Source organism: Anabas testudineus, chromosome 12 (assembly GCF_900324465.2).
Source record: "Anabas testudineus chromosome 12, fAnaTes1.2, whole genome shotgun sequence".
NCBI classification, from domain to species: Eukaryota; Metazoa; Chordata; class Actinopteri; order Anabantiformes; family Anabantidae; genus Anabas; species Anabas testudineus.
Window position 1 is genome coordinate 15406539 of NC_046621.1, and position 21061 is coordinate 15427599.

Sequence of the window (21061 nt, forward strand, 5' to 3'; positions counted from 1 at the left end):
AAGAATTATAGCTGAATGAATAGGAAGTAGTTGAAAGAATCAGAGGTAATTTCAACCCAAGCTTCCTGAAGAACCTCTCACAAGTTGGAATTACTTGATAGGCACTTCTTACATACCATATGGTCAAGCTGCTCCCACAACCGCTCTATTAATGTCAATACCATACCCTATGGGGTGGTGTTGCAAATAGGAAAGATAGCTTTTCTTCCTTAATGTCCTTATAACACAAACAAATGTTCACACTTTTCAATGTTCCTCTGTCCACTGTGCTCTTTAACCCATCTTAATCTTTTCTTTTTATTGACCTATTGACCAGTCTGACATATGGTAGAAGTCCAGCCTCCCAGAGTTACAGTACCTCTTCACTACTGACTTTGAGAGTGGTCTTTTGCGAGAACTATTTACTGAAGTTTCCAGCTAAGGGCCTGTGAGGCGTCTGTTTCTCAAACAAGACACTAATGTATTTGTCCTCTTGTTCAGTTGTGCCGACGCCTACCGATCCTTTTTCTATTCTTGGTAAGTTCATAGAATAATCTTCACTTCCCAGAACAAAAACAACCGGATGAATTTCAGAATGAAGTTTGTTGTTTTTAGCCACATTTGTCTGTCCACTGATCCTGTAACTGAACCCACCATTGCTAATGCTCCAGACATTTAATCAGTCTATAGATTGTAGTGTGTTAACACACAACCATATGTAGCACAAACATTCTGCACATAAGTAAAATGCAACCTTCTCATTCTATGCTGCTTTAATCTCTTAGCGAGCATCCACCTTATCCAGCGACAACTGCCCTCTTTGGGCTGGCCATTAGAAAGATGGATCAAGCCTGGCACACCATGACTGGATTTGAATGCTAAGTACAAAGCTTATGGAGCAACCGCGTCCAATTAATTACAAAAGCCTGTTTTGCGTGGCACTGCTCGCTATCATTTTCATATCAGCCTTAGTGACTAATGTTTCTCCTCCAAAACCCAAAGTAACAGCAACCAGCTAACTGATTGCTGCAGGCCAGTGTTTATGAACAAGTAAACAATGAAGCAAAGACTCACGTCTCTTCTGTGCAGCTAATTAGTGAGTACGTAGCAGCCAAAACTCTTTTTCAGCATGCAGCGTTCAGGGACCAACATCTGCTATGAGTTACTTTCAAGAGCCAACCGGATTGCTTCAGTCACTATGCCTTCTGTCTTTGATTTAATGCCAGTTTTCATGAACACCACACAACCTGAGGTTTTGTAGTAAGAGTGGAAGTGGAACACCTTGATATGAAAATGTGCTGTCTGTTCAAAGAAACTGACGTTTGTACGTTCTTCTTTTGCAGATAAGGTGTAAATACAATGATATTTTGTTTCACTGCAGCAGTACTTTGTCTTAAGTGGACTTATTGTCTTACAAAGAACATGAAGACACTCATCTTAGTCAATCACACACAACTGCACACATACACATTCTCATAAAGAGAATGACCACACACACACACACACACACACACACACACACACAAAAGCCCTGTGCTTATTTTGAAGTTAGCGATGTGTACCTTTCCCATCATGAGAGGTTATTACAGAAAAAAAGGGAAGCCAGCTTATCTGGGTTGACTTTCTCACTCCCACCTCCAGAACAACGGATGAGTCAGCAGTGAGAGGCGGGTGCCACAAAGTAGAGCAGTAGTGAAAAATAAAAGTGTCCGCCACCAGAATAGTGGGAAATCAATAGAGACGAGGGGAAAGGACACGGAGGAAGAGAAGAACGAAGGTGAAATCAGGGTGAAAGAAAGTGCAGGAGGAAGAAGTAGGACAACAGACCGAGATCAGAGAGGATGCTGACAGAAAGGCAGCGTAGAAGGGTGAGAGGGCAGCTGTGTGAACTAACAGTCAATAGTAACTTTCAAATGACGGGGATGGGAAACAAAATGGAACAAAATGTGCTGGGCTTAGATATGGCGCTAGAGAGGAGAGAAGGATGAAGGGGAGAGTGAGAAGAGACAAGAGATGTTGACGTTTGCTGGGGTTAATCATTGAGCGTGTCGAGGGAAGAGGAGAGCCTTGTTGGAGTGACAGGTCTGCTGAGCTAAAACCCTCATCAGGCTTGCTGTGCTGCCCCGCAGACGTCAAAGCATCAGCTCCAGAAGGGGAGAAGAGACACGCCTGGCGAATGTTAACCGCTCAAGGCTGTCTTTGAAATGGCCAACGTGTAACTGCAAGTTCAACTTCTTTCCCCCGAGTTAATATCTATGATAATCACAAGGGCAAGAGCCGTGTGATCTCAGAGTCCCATCTCTCACTGCGCAGATTTAAGTATGCTGGCTTTATTGTAACCGGACTGAATTTTACCTGTGTACGACATTAAAATAGCTTTTCTGTTGCTGTTCTTGCAGCAAACTCAGTGTAGCAAACTCTCCAGTGTGTATGTACTGCACATCAAATGTTTCCTCAATGTCACATTTCCTGCTCCTGATAAACCGGGTGGCACATGTCTGATCATAATCCTATAACTTTATCAAATCATATTAGCTGGCCAAATATTAAAGCCTCATTGTTCACACTCCCTGTTTGCCCCCTGACAGCCAAACAGATCACTGTGATCTGACTGAACCTCCCCAAAGCCATTCAGTCAGACAAGCCATTAAACTCAAAGAGCCACAAATGAGCATATTAGGACCCTGACACATCAAGTCGAGGGTCTGTGCACTTCGGTCTGCTGTTAAAAAGTGTTGTGTCCCACTATCACCCTATTGTTTGTGATTTGTTAGGCGGCATTTATCCGAGTCAGCACTTATTAGCGGCTGTTGAATGCTGTATGTTAAATGTGCAACATAGGCAGTCATTGTGAAAACCATCTGACCAGCTGTTCAGGCTGAATCAATCACCAGTTTCTCCCATTTGGTGAAAACTGTGTATTGTCCACAAATTTAAAGCTGATTTTCATCTAGGAACAGGAATGATTCAATCCAGAGTAATGCTGATATGGTAAAGGAGCTCCAGTGTACCTCAAGTTCCTCAAAGCTTCAAGCTAAAAAATGTTTTAGAGCAGGTCTGATATGAAAGTAACTCTAACTTATGACTTTAAATCAAGAAATTGAACATCTGCTTGTCTTTACCCTTTTGAAGCAGGGAAGTGAGGGAATGTGAGGTGGAAAATGTCAAGGCTGTGTAACTGGCTCCATTGACATTCTCAGGAGACAAATTGGAGGATTTTACACTTCAAAACTGCCCGTCCTGCTCCATTTAATGCCAAAGGAGATCTCTGCAGCACTCACTCAGATGTAGACGTGGTACAGACCAGTAGGGGGCACACTTACTTTGTTGAAGCCTTTGCATTGTGCCATGCTCAGCACATGTAGAGTAATTGTGAATCCTTAATCCGTGCGAGCGTATGTGTGTGAGTTTGATATGTGAGCAAAAGAGAGAAAGGGAGAGGAGGACGGAAGGAGAAATGGTAACACACAGAACCTGTCAACATGGAGAAATTTCTCCTTTGGGATGGAAAGCATTCACACGTGAGCATCACTCACACTTTCAGTTGAATTGCAACAATCAAGCTCACACTTACAGTAGTCTTTGTCGGGTAAGGTCATCAAAGGGCTTCCGATGGACGGGGGTGTAGTCTTGATAGTTGGTCTAAATGGCGGCCTTGTGGTGACCACTGGTGGAAACTCGCCATTGGCTGAAAGAGAATATAAAGCACTAATTTAAAATGCTGTGATTTCTTTCCTTCATGTGCAGCAATCACATCTTATTGCTGTTTCACTGAAGAACAGAGGAAGCATAGTAGCTGCAGACCCCTCTCTGGCACAGAAAATGCGGAACCACCAGCAGGGGTCATTCTTTCATTGGTACCACCGATGGTTAGACAGAGGGAGCAGAATACATAACATCCAGCTACTCTCTATCTGTTCCTCTAGTATATGGGTAAGTACCTTCAGTCTAGGTGTTTTGTAGCAATCCATCAAGCCTCCAGCCTCACCGCTTTCCCAGGACTGACATCATAAACTCCTTCCTACCTTGATCTCTTCCACTCAAATTCTCACCCAGAATGAAATCTACCAGGCAAAAGGCCGACTGGTTGGTCAGAGGTAAACGTAAAAGTAAGAGATTTAACTACTATAATGGTTGGATGCTGACCTGGGAGCACCTTTCCCTTTTCTCCAGCTTTCTCCAGAAGGAGAGAAACAGGAGTTCTTGTGGTTTCAGGCCTGAATCGAGAACAGATCACTTTCTTAGATTATGTTCATGTACTACAAGCAATGACAGGAACGACTGGCCTGAATGGTGTTACAGGATGCCCCCCTCTCAGCTAAACGTAACAAAAATACTTTTTCAGTATTTACTCCAAGTCCTAAAAACAAACAAAACAGTATTTTGACACCCAAAGGGGTCAAGTATTTATTGTTTCCTTTAACTTTTACTTTCTCATTCAGGAACCTATGTACTACATCTACAGGTAGCTGCTGTAAATATGTCTCTAACCTTCCAAGGAACGGCTATGTTTTGCTGAGGAGCACCTCCATCTAATTTCTTTGATGTTATATCTTGTACAAGTAGCCCTCAGTGGCCTAGTCGCTAGACCCTCTTTGGCAGCTGTGAAAGCAGAAAACCTTCGGTACAACTGAGATTACTTTCTAGTCAGGAGTCAGATACGGTTCACTATGGTTTGAGGAGCTGAGAAAGCTGCTTTAATGCAGCAGTATGACACTGAATAAAACCATGGGTTCAGATCTTGACCTCTTGCTGTTCTGATTCAGATTCCTACCTCTGATCCATAACTTTTAACAAATGTGGCGACAATATATGCCACCCAAAGAACCAGGACTTCCTGTACAGCCTCTTTTCTATAAACATTTTTAATGTGCTCAGGTAGATACCTGAAACATGCAAGCAGTGCTTTGTAAATGATGCTCGGTGTATGACTTGCATATTAAGTCCTGTGTATTTCTGGTGTGTATTCGGAACAGGCTGCTGTGAGGACGATTACATGGTTTCATTACCTATTTACATTTTATACAGCAAGAGAAAAGAGAAGGTTTTTTATTTGCAGACTGTCTAGCAGCACAGCAGAGCACTGATTGTTTATACTGTGGCTGCCACATATTCTCCACAGGCTTGCCCTGGATGGCGAACAGCCGCAAAGGATGTTTTAAAGGTTTCATGACAGTTGTTTCCTTTTGCTCTTCTAAGTTGCTCAAGTGAAAAGCTGCGTCGCAGCATCATAAAACACCAGCAGGCCATTGTTGAGCAGGTGCTGTTCCAACACAGACATCCAACAAGTCCGTTAATTGTGACAAGCCAATGAGTCGACCGCATTATCATTTGCCTTCTCACTGAAAACAAATCATGCCCATTTTCTCCGCCATCCTCCTGGCAGCATCAGGGGAAAATAACGTGGCTTTTCATCTTTATCTCTATAATTATTTTACCACCAAAACACTTCTCCAGCCTGGTTCCCCTGTCAACTTAGACTGAAAGCTCACCATTTATGACAATATGGCAGGAGGCTCCCTCAGCAGCTGAAAGGTTTGGAAAGCTACAGTGTGGCGCTGTTCCATGTGGTCTGAGAAAACCTGCTCACTCAACTAATTATGGATTCTTGAGTTGAAACTTCACTATGGCCCTCTTGATGGTGTAGTATCTGTACGTGTCATTAAAAGCTTGTTTTATCTAAATTCATCACTTTGTTCCCACCAGCACAACTCCAGGACTGCTTACGTAAAACCTGCCGGCCAAAAAAAGAAAGAAAGAAAGAACGAAAATCAATAACTCATTCGCTATCCCTGTAATCCTCAAATAAATATGATCATCTAAGTCTCCACTGCCTATAAGCCTTGCTATTGATAGAGTTTATGTGCAGATCTGGAGATTGACCGCTATATATATATATATATATATATATATATATAGTTGATGAATGCCTACCATCACTGGCTCTCTGTAAGTAAGCCCATTTGATGTATATCCAACAAGTTAAGCAACTTTTTATATCTCCAGCAAAGTCACTAATAACGTTCCCTGCATTGTTATTCTGAGCATGGGGGAACATGCTACAGCGGGGCTTTGGAACAGACTGAGCTGAAGCACACAGCATTGGTATGCTAGTGAATCAAGAGAAATACTCAGCAGGTCCACCACAGAGCTGCATGAACCAGAGGGCAGGGCAACAGCCGGCATGGCTGTCACTGTTCATTAGCAGGGCGCCGTAAGCTACCTGAAGCCTGCCACAGGGCAGCCACAGGGGGGGGCACCTCGTTACCACCCAGGCATGGTCTGAAAATATCTTTAGACTGCAAAAGCTCTGAGAAATATCGACAGCACAGAAATATTATGTTGACAGTTCTATGCATTAATGGAAACATGGGGTTTAAAAACTATAGTATGTTTTTTTTAGTAAATGCACAGAAACACAGTGCACTTTGAATTTTTTGGCTCACACTGGCTCCATGGATGGATCTAAATCTGTATTTGTAGCTGTGATTGCTGATTCTGTTTCTGCTGTATATGTGACAGAGCCTAGGCAAGATCACATTTGAATAAATTGACTTAAATTAGCACTAAACATACAGTACAGCGTGTAATCACTGTGAATATAAGGGATAGTAGACCATGGTGTGTTCTTTACACATCTAAAAGAATATATTTCTGTATGTTGTAGTTGTATAACCCTGACAGATGATACAGATACAACTGACTAAAATACAGGCATGGTGTACACTGGAACTGGAATAGAAAAAACAATTGGACTTTCACTGTAAGTGGATAAAACTCTTTATCCACTTACAGTGATAATACACTTTTTGTATTGTTGTGTAAGGTTCAATCTGTTTTATGGGTTATTTTCATATTGCCATCATCTATAAATCTAGTTATTTCCATCTAAGTATCTGTTCTTGCAGTGGTAAAGCATTCGAGAAGTGTTTCCGTTTACCATCCAGTACCATAAATGACAAGCTACTGTCTTAGCAGATTCACAGTGTGATGTTTAAGGATCTCTGTAGAGGCAGCCAGTGGTGCTTTTAATGTATAGCCGAGTGTGGGAAGAAAATGATGGTTCACAGCAGAAGGGAAAGCATCAACTTTCTGTGCTGTGTAACCCAACAAAGTAATTTAATGATGCTGGTGAAGATAAAATGATAAAACTGACAGCCAGGTCCAGCACCTGAAGGGCAATGGATGCATCATCAAGCACACGTGCCTGCCAAACTATACATCATAATAAAGTCTAAGGAAAAGGCCACGGATGGCTGAACCTCTGCATAATGTGTTCAGTACAGTATGTATTCCTACATATTACAGAGCTGTGCCGTAATGCTCAGGAATCTATCATACTAATCACTCACAGTAATCACTCCTGGAAACAACATCTTTTGCTGAGCTTCAGCAATGCCCATCAGCTCCTCTGATCGATAGGTGACTGTGTCAAGTGTGGCTTTAGGTAATGGATACCGGGTCTAAATGGGAAGTGAGCAAAGCAGAGACAGATGATCCTTGAGTGCTGCCATACCAGTGCTGCTGTTCCAGAGGACATAAAACACAAATTGGTGTGCAAATATCTCCTGGAAAATGTCACCTCTTTAAATAAAGAGTCCCTGACCCGATATGCCTGTGCTGATACAGGGTGATAGCGACTTTGCTCCAGCCTAGACCAACAGCCGTTTCTCACGATATTCACTTGATGAACCTATGCTATCTGATTGTATTTTCCAGTTAGGGCAGTGGTGTTGAGATTATATCTGCGTCTGATGAATAAATTCATCACAAACATCATCTACATGTGAAGACAAAATAAATTACGTGTGCCAGTCACATTTTTTTCTCATGGTTCAGCTGAGCTGGTATCTAAACAGCTCCAATCAGCCGCTGCAGTATAGTACAGGTTACAACATTCATCTTCAAGCCATGCAATAACAAACCAAAACCATCTCATTTTAGATTAAAAAATTAAATCAGGGGAAATCAGACTGTGTCAGAGGTTGACACCTGAGCCCCCAGCCTCTGGAGTGCAATTCGTGGCCAGTGTGTAGTGAGCTTAACGCAGTTCTCATTGTCAGAGCTATATTCAGCTACAGAGATGCTCACACATTCCCGTCACTGTTCAAACAAGTTCCTCCAGACAGGCAAAGATGGAAGAAGAGACTGAACTCTTAACCTTTCATTCTCCTGTTACCAGACTTGGTTGTCATCTGACTTGCGCTTTTATACTGATAAAGCATCTAGATGAAATATCTGGAAAGGAGACATGTGGTTTGGCCTTTATAAGCTTGCAGTATGATATTAGAACACTTAGCAAAAAGCAACCTTTATTACGGCAGCCTTAAACTATTCTGACATTTCAGTTCTTAAAGAGGCTGCTCTGAAGAATTGTATGAAAGTAATGATATAATGTGTCTCTACTCCAAACTGCAGCACATTTACTACGGTGCATTTCTGACAGACTGTGTAAAGGTGTGGAGGAAGTGCCAAGTATTTGTAATGTGGTCTTCATTAAGATTTGTGAAATAAAAGTTGTATAAAATATGTCAGCTTATGTATATCAAGACAATTTAAATCACTTCCTATGTTTGCTCTAAAGGTTTTTCCCTCCTTATTGTTCTTATGATGGTCGATCAATCCGGCAATCAGTCAAAAGAATCCCAATAATTCAACCAAGGTCTGTTAAAATAAAAGTGATAAAGAAAGATGTCTTTATAATACTCACATGCCAGGAAGCAGTCCATGCTGAATGAGATGTTGTCAAGAGAGATGGCTGAACTGGGTCCAGGTCCATCGTCTACGCTGAACTGCAGCCAGAACCTGTGGGGGGACAAAGCTGTTTTAACTACAACACAGCTTGTAATTGGCTGAATGTGTTCTGACTGAAATAATGGGAGCAAACTGCCACTGAGGCTTGACTTTGAAGATTGTGCATCAGTCTGTACTGTTAAGAAACCATTCAACATCGCTTCCAGCAAGACAAAATAGCACAATTTAACTTATGAAGAGGAACATTTCTGGTTCCAAATTATATACTTTTATGTGCAAAATAAGTCATGCAGGCATCAAACTATTGCTGCAGTTAAACAAATTTCTCTCAAATGCATAAATGTTTGTTTGAGTTTTATTAGCCGCCATTCCATCATTCAGTTTATTTATACATACAGTTCCTGCATAACTACAGCTATCTTAATATTAAGACAGTGGAGCCCCCAACAAGTGATTTAGCTGTGGCTGTAGCTGACTACATATATATATATATATACCTTCTTCTAATATCTTATTTCCTATACAACATTATTAGTTTCACAGATGGGAGGTTTGTATCTGTCAATATTAACATTGAATAAGTGCGTTGTGACTTTAATTTGATGGTAATCATCATTAATGCTGCCAAACTACAAAGTCTCAAACCAAAAACACTCATGCGGAATATGCATATACTCTTCCCCCACGTCCTGACGTTTGTCTGCACTTTGAGCTGTGTCTCTGATTCTATTTAAGCTCTACAAAGGTCACCGTGAGAAGACTGGCAGGTTCACCTAGTGGTTACGGACATGACATTCTAATTAAGAGCACACGCACAGCTGACTACATAACCCAGGAATGAAAAATTAATCACTCTCAAGGGAGCAGGATTATCCAAGCTCTAATGGCAAAGAAACCCTCAGTCAGGCAAACACAGATGAAATGCCTTATCTGGAGTTTCTTCTTTTTTTTTCTTGTTTTATTCTATTTTGTTTTAATTTCTCTAAGGGGAAATCAAGTCAATAGCTAATTGGAAGGCAAGTAGATTGGGTAGAGCCTCGTGTAGCGATTTCTACTCTCTTTATCACAGACCAGTGGAATATTTTGTACAATTGTACAAACTGTCCATGCTATAAGACTAGAGTCGCTGTGGGATTCATTACTTTTGTGGATTTTTGAACGGAAACGTTGAAAATCTGCATTTTCGAGACGTAAAAAGAAGAACGAGGAGAGCTTTTTCCTTTCTGTTTCTTAAGAATTAAATATTCCTGTGAGTGTGTCAGAGGTTTCTTAGGGTGAGGGCTGAATGGATGGTCTGTTCTTAAAACTTCCAAATTGAACTAACAACTCGATGCCTTCAGGCAGTCGAAAAACATATAGCTTTAATGTGTTCAAAAGAGTTTAGTGTACCAGTCTGCCAGCCCGTAGAGTGGAAGTATGATGAGTTTCCAGCCCCTTTCAGATTTGGGCTCGCTGGCTGAATGCCACAGTCTGCGCTGCTCCTCAGGGCCTGTACTGTTCTCCACTATCCACAGAGACAGTGACCCCTTCTGTAAACCTCCAGAACACAGCCAGAACCGCACCTGTTGAAATGAGTTGGAAGTTCAAATGAAAAACGCAGTCAACCGAAATTTTTGCACTGAAAAGGTTTGAGGTACATAATATACTCAATGTAAAACAGCAACTTTAACTACCTCTGAATATTTTAGAATTGAAGTTAAAGAGCCGAGCGTGTCATCAGTCAAGAAAAGGATGTATTTAAAATTGCACAGAGATCAATCAGAAGCAGCCATCTGTTCACTTCTAATTATTCTAAGATTAATAGTATTCAAACGGGATCCTGGTTTGGTTTATTTTGCCGTGCTGCTCCTGCATGCTTCAGCACAAAGGAGTCTCATTTCACTATTTCCAGGAGGGATATAGCGAGAGTAAACCTGTTTACAATTAAACAACCCATGGGCTGCAGCAGGAATTAAACAGTAAAAGGAAGTCTGAATCTAAAGCTTGCTAACAAGCCTTCGATGTGACCATATCCCTCTACAGCATTTTACTGGAGCCAAGAACATAATTCTTGTTTCACCATTTGAGTGGAACAGATGCTGACTTAAGCCTGATGAGAAGTACATGTAGAGACAACACTAACCACTCTACTAGATTCAGCACTTCTGCGTTGAGTGCCTGCATTGTGCTTGTCGATAACAGGTTGAGGTCCTTATCGTCAACTTGGAGAGCACATGGCCGCAGTTTAAACATCTAGATTACAGACACTGCACGCTGGGAACGACATGAAAGCGAACGTGGTCTGGAGCTAATACCCCAAACTAATATCCTCAACACAGTTGTCCGACAGTTGACGGGCTAGATTGAACAGCACCAGTTTAGTGTAGAGAGAAGGATTTAGAGTTAATCTGGAATCATGGCTAATCTTTGGCTGCGTGCCAAGTAGCTGGGAGGAAAGGTCTGGGATGGTGCAGCAGTGGCTCCACTGCTGTCCACAAATATCAGACACCTCTGAACACCACCTGACAGGCAACATACTTCTTCACTTCATTTTTATTCCTTTATTTTTTCTTTCTGTCTTTCTTGCAGCATGTTTTTCTTGTTAGGAATAAACTTATTTCCCCCGTCCCTCTCTTGTTATCTTGTTTTCTGACCTCTTGACCTCTGCGTCACCTCCTCACCTCCATGCACCAGTTCTGCCTCATCTCAATCACTGATTGCCTCCATTTTATATGTATAAGTGGACATGCAACAGGCCAAAGGTCACCGTGATGAGCAATGATAAAATCCCTAACATAACTCTAAATGCTAGATTCAAAAACATCAATCAAGACTTCAAGTACACAACTATTCCTTCACCCTGAGACCTGCTCCGAGCGTCATAAAATAAATAATGCATGACTTCTAATATGTTCACAGCCAGGCCAGCAGATACATCCGGTGATTGAGGAGGTTAACCCCACTGTCTGTTAGGATCTCTCAGGACATGCAGATGGCACAGTGTTAACCTGCTGCCTTGGCACGCTAAAGTATGTTTCTGAAAGCAATTAACATGTCAAATGATTAAAAGCTTTCCATTTTCATTTCCACTCTGCGGACCACTGTTGAAATTTGCAATGTAATGGTTTACATTATAACGATCTTGCAAAGCCTGCTAGAGTTTTAAACCAGCTCAGCTCGTGTGTTAAATTAGCTAATTAAGGCTGATATAATGTTCTAGCCACAGCTATCATTTTAGTCAAAAACATCTACGGCTGCTTTTCCTTTATTCTGTTCTGTTTGAAAAATGACTGCACTTGTTCTGTGCAGGACAGGAAGTCTTTAAAGACCCAGGGATGTAAGAGTGCAGAATGGGGCTTAATCACCTGTCTGCCGTACACATGTAATCAAACGTGCTATGTGCATGTCTGAGAATGAAGAATGGATTTGATTTGTGGAGAAACATGCTATACTTTGCTCACCGTGCATGGGGAGTTTCGTAGAGGAGGGGGGAACAAAGGGCTTCTGAGTAGTGCCGGGCCACGCTGACCTTTAGAGTGACCTCCCTCCACACTGAATGTAGCACCTTTAACACACAAACACCATATGACACACAGAATAAATACAGTGTTACAACATTCTTATGTTGCACAGGGAAGAAGTCGTACAATACATTTATAAGGTTTCATTTGTTAAGGCAACTATTAGTGAAAGGTTTCTCTATTTCTTCCTTTGTCCTAATTGACTAATGTAAAGATTTTCAACAGAGTGACAGCAACAAACTGTTTTTCTGTCATTCAGGTGACAGAATAAATCTGAATCTGAATTAAAAGTGACAAAAACATCATACATAAAATCACTAAATATGGTATAAAATTAAAACACTCCATTTATAGTTTCCCTACACTACCTCTGAGACTTCTGGAAATAGTTCAGAACAAAAAACGAGCCTCAGACAACCAAGACCTAAAAAGTCTCATCAAGAGACACACTCCAGTCGCTGCACTGACGGTGAACTGCAGATGTAGAGTAGACGCGCTGGAGCTTCCACACCCAGTGGGATTTAGTTTGTGGCAGTACGCTGAGCTCTGAGCAAGACAACATGTCCACGTCTGACACATCAGAGCTTCTGGTTACCTTTTTCACAGTCACAAACTATTTCTAGTGATTGTTCAAGTTCATTATCTTCAACTGCTTCTCTCCTGCTTTTTGTAAAAAGTTCTCCTTTGAACTTCCACTTAATATGTCATTTACACTATACACACTTCAGACCTACTACAAATAGGCCATCACATAATTTGATCAGAGCAGTGTTTGTGATACTTTAAGAGACATTAATGACACACCTGTCGACGGACAGCTCTGTCTGGTAGCCTTTCCAGGAGTCTGGAGTCTTCTCCAGGAGAGACCCCGACCGGCTACTGACTGCCAACTGCATTCGCCCTCTTCAAAAGAGCAGTAGCTGCCATTGAGAAAGCGGCCTGGAGAGACAAGAGAGGGAATATATCAGAAGAGGAGAGGAGAAGATGATAAGGAGGGAGGGGGGGGGGGGGGGTGAGTGGGGTTGAGAGAAGAGAGAATGGAGTGAACACTGACAGCCAAGCTGCCAAGGAGAAAAGGACAGGGGCTCAGGATCAAGGAGTTGAGCGACACTGGAGGTAAAGAGGCTGAGAAGAGGGAGGGGCATGGGGGTGGGGGTGGAGGGGGGTAATGGCTCACAGGACTCAACGTGATGCTGAAAATTTGGGCTGAGGTGCAGTATGAGGGGGCTCTCAGAGTGACTCTAGAAGCAGAAGCAGTAAATAGGAAAAGTCTGAAGAGCCCGAATTGTCTCGAGGAGGAGATAGGTGAGAGCAGAGGGAGAGGGGAGAGGGTCTCATGGGAAATGAGAAGGCTGGTGGTGACACAGTGATCAGATCAACTTGAAATCCCTTTTAAAAAATGAAAGACATCACCCACTACTATTTAAAAGTTGGTCTGTTTGTGTCTCTAGATTGTCCTTGAATAATTCATTATTGTGATGCTTAAAACCTCAGTTTGGAGTTTGTGATACTGTAACACTGAGGAGGTTTGAGGTTCATTTCAGGGTTTTAAAGTCTTCACCTTAGGTTTGCTTTATGTGCCTTTTTATCCCATGTTACTGTCGGTGCCAGTTCCCATTACCTGTAAGAATCTGTAAGTGCCCTGATAACAGTGGGCTTTTTGGAAATGGCACCATCCAGGTAATGGGACTAAAACTGGTTCAGAGCTGACATCATAAAGCAAGTAGTTTTCATCTGGAGCAAAAAGCTTTCAAACATCTGAAGATCACAATAGTATCTTAGGAAAAAAGGCAAATGTATTTATTTAACTGTACTTACTGTACAAAAATAAATTAATAAATAATAACACAAATAGCCAAATTAGTCAAATTGGTTTTCAACTTTATAAAAGTTCTAAATGACATTTTGGGCAGTAAATTTCATGTTCTTCTGTGTCCTGTGTAATTATGAATCATTCTCCTTGTTACATAAACTCGTTAGTGTCACTTAGATGTTCTTTGTGCAAAGCACAGAGATTTAAAGTCACGTAAGACAGCTTCTCGTGGCATGAACAAAGACATATCTGCACACATGTCTGTGTGTGCACGTCACTGTGTTTTGCTGCTGAAGGTGTCATTCTTCCCTGTTTGCCATCAGTCTAGTCCTACTACGCTCAAATGGCTTCGACTGGTGACACTTTATTTAATGAGATGTGAATGAGGCTGACGTAACAGTATCGTTACTACTTTATTAAAGCTGACATGAGCATCGTTACAAATGTTGAGCAGCGTGTCATTGGCTTAATCATGTCACTTTGACTTCAATGCTGTTAATACACTTGGGTAACACCTTATAATAACGTTTGTCTTAATGAGAAATGCTCAGGTTAAAGTGGTGCTGATTAGGTTGGACTCAAAGAAAGAAAGACTAGGTAGTTGCAGGAAGTCTAGGATCACAAATAACTATCAAGGCAGAGAAAGACATCATAGCACTGACTTTGACTTTCTAACAATTAGTGATGTTTGGAAGAAGCAATGATTAATCAAAACTTGTGATTTTCCAAGAGAAGCACAAAATAATCCTGCAGATTATCGCTTAAAGATTCCTACTGGTATACAACGTGGATGCAAGGCAGCATTTCTCTGCAGCTGCAGGGACACTGTCGTGTTGGAAAGCAGTAGGGTGTCTGCACAATTTAGACCAACTAAAATCAAGCAGAAAGAGCTGTAACTCACAGAGTGTAGGACGCATTTATGTATAATGATTCCAGGGCAGGGAGGGAGGGGAGCTCCACAGAGACTTGCTTTTCCTTATATGTCAGAAATCTTTGTGACTGACACAAGCTACGTTTGTTCCTTTTGCCTCTCTCTGCTTTTTCCTGTTAATGAGCCTTGGCACGGCTTATGAAGGATTTAAATAGATCAAATCAGATGAAGATAACTCATGGATAGATCATAGAGAATGGGGTATCAGAGAGGGAACACTGTGTGATTTGGGTAGTGGCGGTAATTGTGATGCGCGGTGGAGATGAAAATGGAACAAATACAGAGTCTAAGTACAGTAGTAGACTGCGTGTGACAAGCAAAGAAGAGAGAAATGTGAAGGTGTCAGGGTGGACTGATGAACTGTGGATTGTCAGTACTTTAGCCTAATCAGAAGGGATACAGGTTATTACTATTTTCAGAACAGATTCAGAGACAGAACCCTGCTTCAAAGCAGATGACAGTTGGCCTTCATGCTTCTGTGCACTTTCAGCGTTATGAGGGAACACAGAGGAAAAAGATGTGTGCAGAGGCAGAGAAGAGAGGATCTTAAACATTTCTCAGTCAAGTCACGGCAATGAGCTGTTCCCCATCACACAACTATTAAACCACACTTTCCATGCTCTATTTGCTGCTGACACAGGAACACAAATACCAGTCTCATGACAGCGCTCATATTTATTTCAGATATATGCTCATTTTTTACAGATTTATCATTCATCACTTTCGAATGGAGATTATGCCCCTGGGTTAGCCTATCAGGCCAATTAACACTGATAAGTCGCTGTGCAGTAGACAGAAACTGCACCTAGCTGGGATGTTCACTCTCTCGTTAAACTCTTATCTCTCAGCTCCCATAGTTAGAAACCCTATAAGCACAAGGAAGCAGCCTTCATTTTAATAAGCCTCCCACATGAGAGGCTGATGCACACTGTAGGCAGAGGCAAATTCAATTTGGTCAGTTTTGTATGGGGAAAAAACTCTGAAATCAAAATGCAATGTTTATGAATCTGTCTGGGGTAAGAGCTCTCAGCTGTGTGTGAAGACAATGTAAAATTGCATGCATGAAGGTAGGACTAAAAAAAGATCCTCTCCACACACACACACGCACACACACACACACACACACACACACACACACTCATGCACACACACATACAGCAGAGCCTGGGGAACTTCACTTGTGAATAAGATGTCAGCATACTTGGCTAGTGTTCCTCGTAGGCCTCGAGAAAAGCAGAAAACAAATGTGCAAAGAGATAGAAATAACAACCATGGAATATGTCAAGGGTGAGAAATGCTAGCCAAGCATAGCTACACTGCCTTTTTTTATCGTGCCTCTCCCCTGCCTCTTTGTGAGGAAGGCTCACATGGACGCTCAGTTGTTGCACTGCTGGGCAGGATGCAACTGTTTCATTAAAAAGAACTCACTACGGCTGATTGACCTCACAACTCAACCGTTTGATGCAGTACTCACGACATAGGTCGCCTTCATCGTCGCCGAGCGGACAGTCCGTGTTGAAGTCACACAGTTTGTCCAGTGGGATCTCAGGTCCCTGGTGACAGTGGTACAGGCCCTCCAGTGTGATGTTAGGCCCGGGTGAGGGAGCTGGACAGAGGAGGCAGGGATAAAGGCAAAGAAACTTATATTAAGCATTTCTGCACACACAAACTGTTACAGCTCAAACTGCAAACTAAAATATTTCCACAGTGCAGGTCGAGTTTAGAAAATGATTTGCCTGTTGGCAGCAAAATCCGGAAATATAATGCAGCAACAACAAAATCTACTTTTGGCGCTGAGGAAAAATAACTCCCGATTATGTTCTAAGTTTACTTATTGAATATCGCTGCTAGATTTATATGTTAGGCACAAAACATCAGTAGCTCAGGGAAAACATAAATTACAAACAGTAGAAAATATACAGTTAGTGCATAAAAGTACATCAGTCAATGACAACGGCTAATACAATGCCTGATTGTAAACTCTGTATAACATTTACCGACTGCCTGTAGCATCATACATTACTGGGCCCAGGCTGCACAAGCATCTGCCTATGAATATAGTACATATCCATCAGACAGGAACACAAAAAAACAATGACCTAGATACAGTAGCAGGTTGTACAAGGTGAGGGAGGTTGCACACAGACACACACTCACACACACACACACACACACACACACACACACACACACACACACACACACACACACACACACTGATATCACGGGTCTGAACAACTCAATTGTAACCTACAACATTTGCATATCTATGCAAATCAGGAGGGCGATATCTCCAGGTTGTGAAAACTGACTGCTCACCTCCACCTTAATCATCAGAAGCTGATCACAATGAAGGGAACAAAACAGAAGAGAGGAAAAAAAACTGTCTGCTGATGGGGATCTCGTCACCCCCCCCCCCCCCCCCCACCCCCTCGCATAAGGAAAAAGGAGAAGTGATTCTTATCATGAGTGACTGGCTCCGCTTACTGTAGTTTGCCCTTGATCTGTATTATGTAGATTTGTTCTCGATTCACACTATGTTGGAGTCACGAGTCTGATAACGCTGGAGTCCATGACAGGAGAGGCAGCGCAGAGCAAATACTGTTAGCTGAGCCGACTAGATAGGCAGCGAAAGTTGATTAATTTTAACATGATGTTTGTTATGAATGTACACACTCACTCTGACATGATGATAGGAGGTTTCGGTACCAATGTTCTCAAACTCTGAACTTGCATTATGGTGACAAACATTTAGTAGAACAAGATAAAGTGCAGCGTAAATGAGTATTTATTACATTTATAGTGTTATGTGTCAGAAGGAAACAAAGCAAACACTGAAAAGATAATAAAGTAATATTAGTGAGTGAGAATATCACTGCTGTTGCAAGGCCAGTAAACTCAACAGACAGTAACTGGGATGGCAAAAACCAAAACACAGCAACTTATGAAGTATTTCTGAAACCTACAGATTATAGATTGTTTAAAGATATTAATGAGGCTTATGTTGTGGCATGCTTTAAGAAATAATCTCTCTCACAGGGAAAATGTGTGGTGTGAAATAGATGCAATTAGATGTGTTAGTTAACATTTGACAGTTCAAAATTAAGTTGCATAAATTGCCAGCTTAGAAAATGAAATGTGCAGTATCAAGGTAGAATCACACACAGATCAATTGCCAGGTTTTAGTAATGACGCTACGGTAGTTTGAGCTCCCTCTGCATGCTGCATGTAGTCATACGGAAATGAGAGACGTGTGATGGCTGTGCTTGAGTCACAGCACACTTCACTCCTTCCACTGTGGCCGAGGAGCCTTAGAGCACAGTGGGAAACTGGAACAGTCAACTCTATGGATTAGAAGGAGGGGGTGGCGTTTTTTTTATTGGACAAAAACACATTAGTCAGGGGCCGCCCACAGTCCACTATTGAGGCAGGACCTTAATGGCTGTAGAGAGCCACATTAACATGTCAGTGAGTAATCCATTTCAAATTCTTTGAAAACATATTAGCCTGAGTAAATGACTTTCATAATGAATACCCTTTTTTTTTGCCAGTGCTGTGCTGCACATTATGAATAATCTATCAGCACTCCCTTTACAAACGAAAGGCTGTGTATATGCTCGCACACATGAAACTAGAATCTCACAGACATATGACATTTACAGAAGAGCATGGAGGAAGGTAAATAATATCCCATATTCAGATGAGATGAGATGAAGGCTTGTTTGTTTATGGCCAACTGTGCGAGTATAGATGTGGTCTACAGCTGTGTATTCAGTCATGCTCAACACATGCATTATGCATTTGTTGTGCTCAGTGGTTTCCTCTTTGTCTAATGTTTACACCGCAAGCAGAACAATTTCTCAAGAAAGAAAAAAAAAATGTTATCTAGAGTATACCAAAATCTTCGGCCAAGGTATGTAAATTCATCCATTTATCTTGGTTTGATGACAGTGGAGCAAAAAGCACCAAAGTGGCGATGTCACTGAACTTTATGCTCTTGAAGCAGACAAGTGCAGCCAGACACGGCCGCTGCCCTCCTGGCCTACCGCAGTTCTTAAATCACACTTGTCAGATTGTGAAAACAAGTGGGTCAGCGGGGGATGGATCGCCTGTGGGAGAAAGAGAGTTTTGTTATCTGTGTACTCCGGGGGCTGGTTTGGCATTGCGAGGGGAAAGAGGTATTAGTGGTGCGGAGTTTGAGAGGTGACTGGAGAGGGCACGGTGGCCGCTGATAAATGACAAAACACATACACACGAAATAGCTAACAACGAGGGTGTCTGTGCACGGCTTTTAACAAGACAGTGAGAGAAAAGTGGGGGTATATTGTATGTCCTCTACAACATGTTGAAACAGCTTGACAGCTTCGTCAGGTACAGTACTAAGACAGCCTCACACAATGTAAACAGCTGCACAGAAGATGCACAAATTTACTATTGTTTAGATCCAACTGCAACTTACTGTACCTAAAATACATTTGACAACTTTAAAATGACTATTGTGTCAGGTATATATGACAAATCCCAAAGATTAAAAAAAAACAAAACACACCAAAAAAACGTTTTGCACAGAAACAAAGCAGAAACAAAGCAGAAACAAAGCAGAAACAAAGCAGGATCAACAACGAGGCTGTATCTCAGTCACAGGGAAATAAGAAAAAAGTTAAGGCTCTAAGACAAGATGCTTTCATAAAGTGGCTAAAGGAAGACTGCAGTGTCAATTCCAGCTCCTCTGAATTGGTCCTCCCATAAGAGCACATTTCTGTTTGTATAAAATAATAGCATCTGAGTCCGTTTACCACGTGTCAGGTTTTGCAAACTTTCCTAACAAATAAGTTTCAATCCAAAACAATGTGAACTGCATCACTGTCTTTTTCAAGGTCCACCGGGTTTGCAGGTCTCCACTGACATTGATCTTCTGCTACAAAAGCTGGCGAAACAGGAAAGGCAATGAGACAGATATCCTGCTGTTTACTGTACTTCTCACCCCTGCTGCTTTTGTCTAAATGTCAGGTAGGAATGAAGAGAGCCAGAGCCATCCAGAGCCAGAGCCATCAGTCACAATCTATAAAGTCCAGGTTAGCCAGATTGATCGTTGACAACTTTCAGCTGGTGTTGCCACTGTTGACATTCAGTAGGCACAAGGAGTAGATTTCACTTCCACATTGTTAACGGCTGCACCGATACAAGGTTCCAGGGTTTATTCACTGGCGTTATCGAGCTAATAACTGGGTATACATTTCTGCTATACAACATGTCAGAGTACTGTTTGGAAATCCCCTTTTCCTTTCAATTACATGTCATTTTATATTATGGTAACATTTACAAACTCAAGTCTGAATACATTCACACTATTAGAATATTACAGTCTGGATGTAATATAAAATATTTACTATTTTAAATCTAGATGTTGAGCTGCTTTTCTTGAGACAGTCTCCAGTACCGATTTTAGGTGTAAAGTTATGCCAAATTGTAATTTTATACAGACACATTAAATGCACTTGACTGAAAATTCTTCTCTTGGTGTCTTCTGATGGGAGTTAAGCATGTTTTAAATGTGTTTTTTCACTTAGGTTTCCCTCTCATTTTTCACATTAGTAGCTGAGTGGTCTTAATTTTTCAACTTTGACTGCAACATGAAAATCGGAGAGTGCTTTACTTACAAGATTAACAGGAAAACAACTAAGCGAAACAAGGAAAATAACTGGTAAATTGGAAAATAACTGGAAAATGTTATAGTAATGGAAAGATTTGAGAACCCCTGGTGTAGAGTTTGTTGTTTGGTCACTGGAGCACACTCACATTTTGCTACAGGTATCACAGTGTTGGTGTGGAGCATATGAACAAAGGGACTGCACTGGTGCACTGGTGAGTGGCAAATACTGGTTCCCTTTTCCCGCACACTCCAGTAGCTGCAATCAATTCAATGCTTAACATTTTTGTATTTTGCATAATATGTGACGCACATCTCGTTTTTGAGATTCTGCTGATAGAGACATCTCACTCCGTGAGATAACATCATGCAAAGCAGTTTGTCTCACCATTTGAATAAAACTTTTGCTATGCTTTGGTGGAGATTGCGTGGCG

The 21061-nt window shown here is 41.6% G+C and overlaps 1 protein-coding gene across 1 annotated transcript in view; it reads right to left on the bottom strand.

The window, feature by feature from the left end:
- Nucleotides 1-21061, bottom strand: part of alk (ALK receptor tyrosine kinase) — a 62128-nt gene that overhangs the window by 31187 nt on the left and 9880 nt on the right. Inside the window, exons 2-7 of the mRNA XM_026356442.1 lie at nucleotides 16452-16583; nucleotides 13038-13172; nucleotides 12174-12277; nucleotides 10123-10295; nucleotides 8690-8784; nucleotides 3554-3667 (exon numbers count right to left, since the gene is read on the bottom strand). Of these exons, the coding sequence (XP_026212227.1) occupies nucleotides 3554-3667; nucleotides 8690-8784; nucleotides 10123-10295; nucleotides 12174-12277; nucleotides 13038-13172; nucleotides 16452-16583 (753 nt within the window). The remainder of the gene's footprint in view (nucleotides 1-3553; nucleotides 3668-8689; nucleotides 8785-10122; nucleotides 10296-12173; nucleotides 12278-13037; nucleotides 13173-16451; nucleotides 16584-21061) is intronic.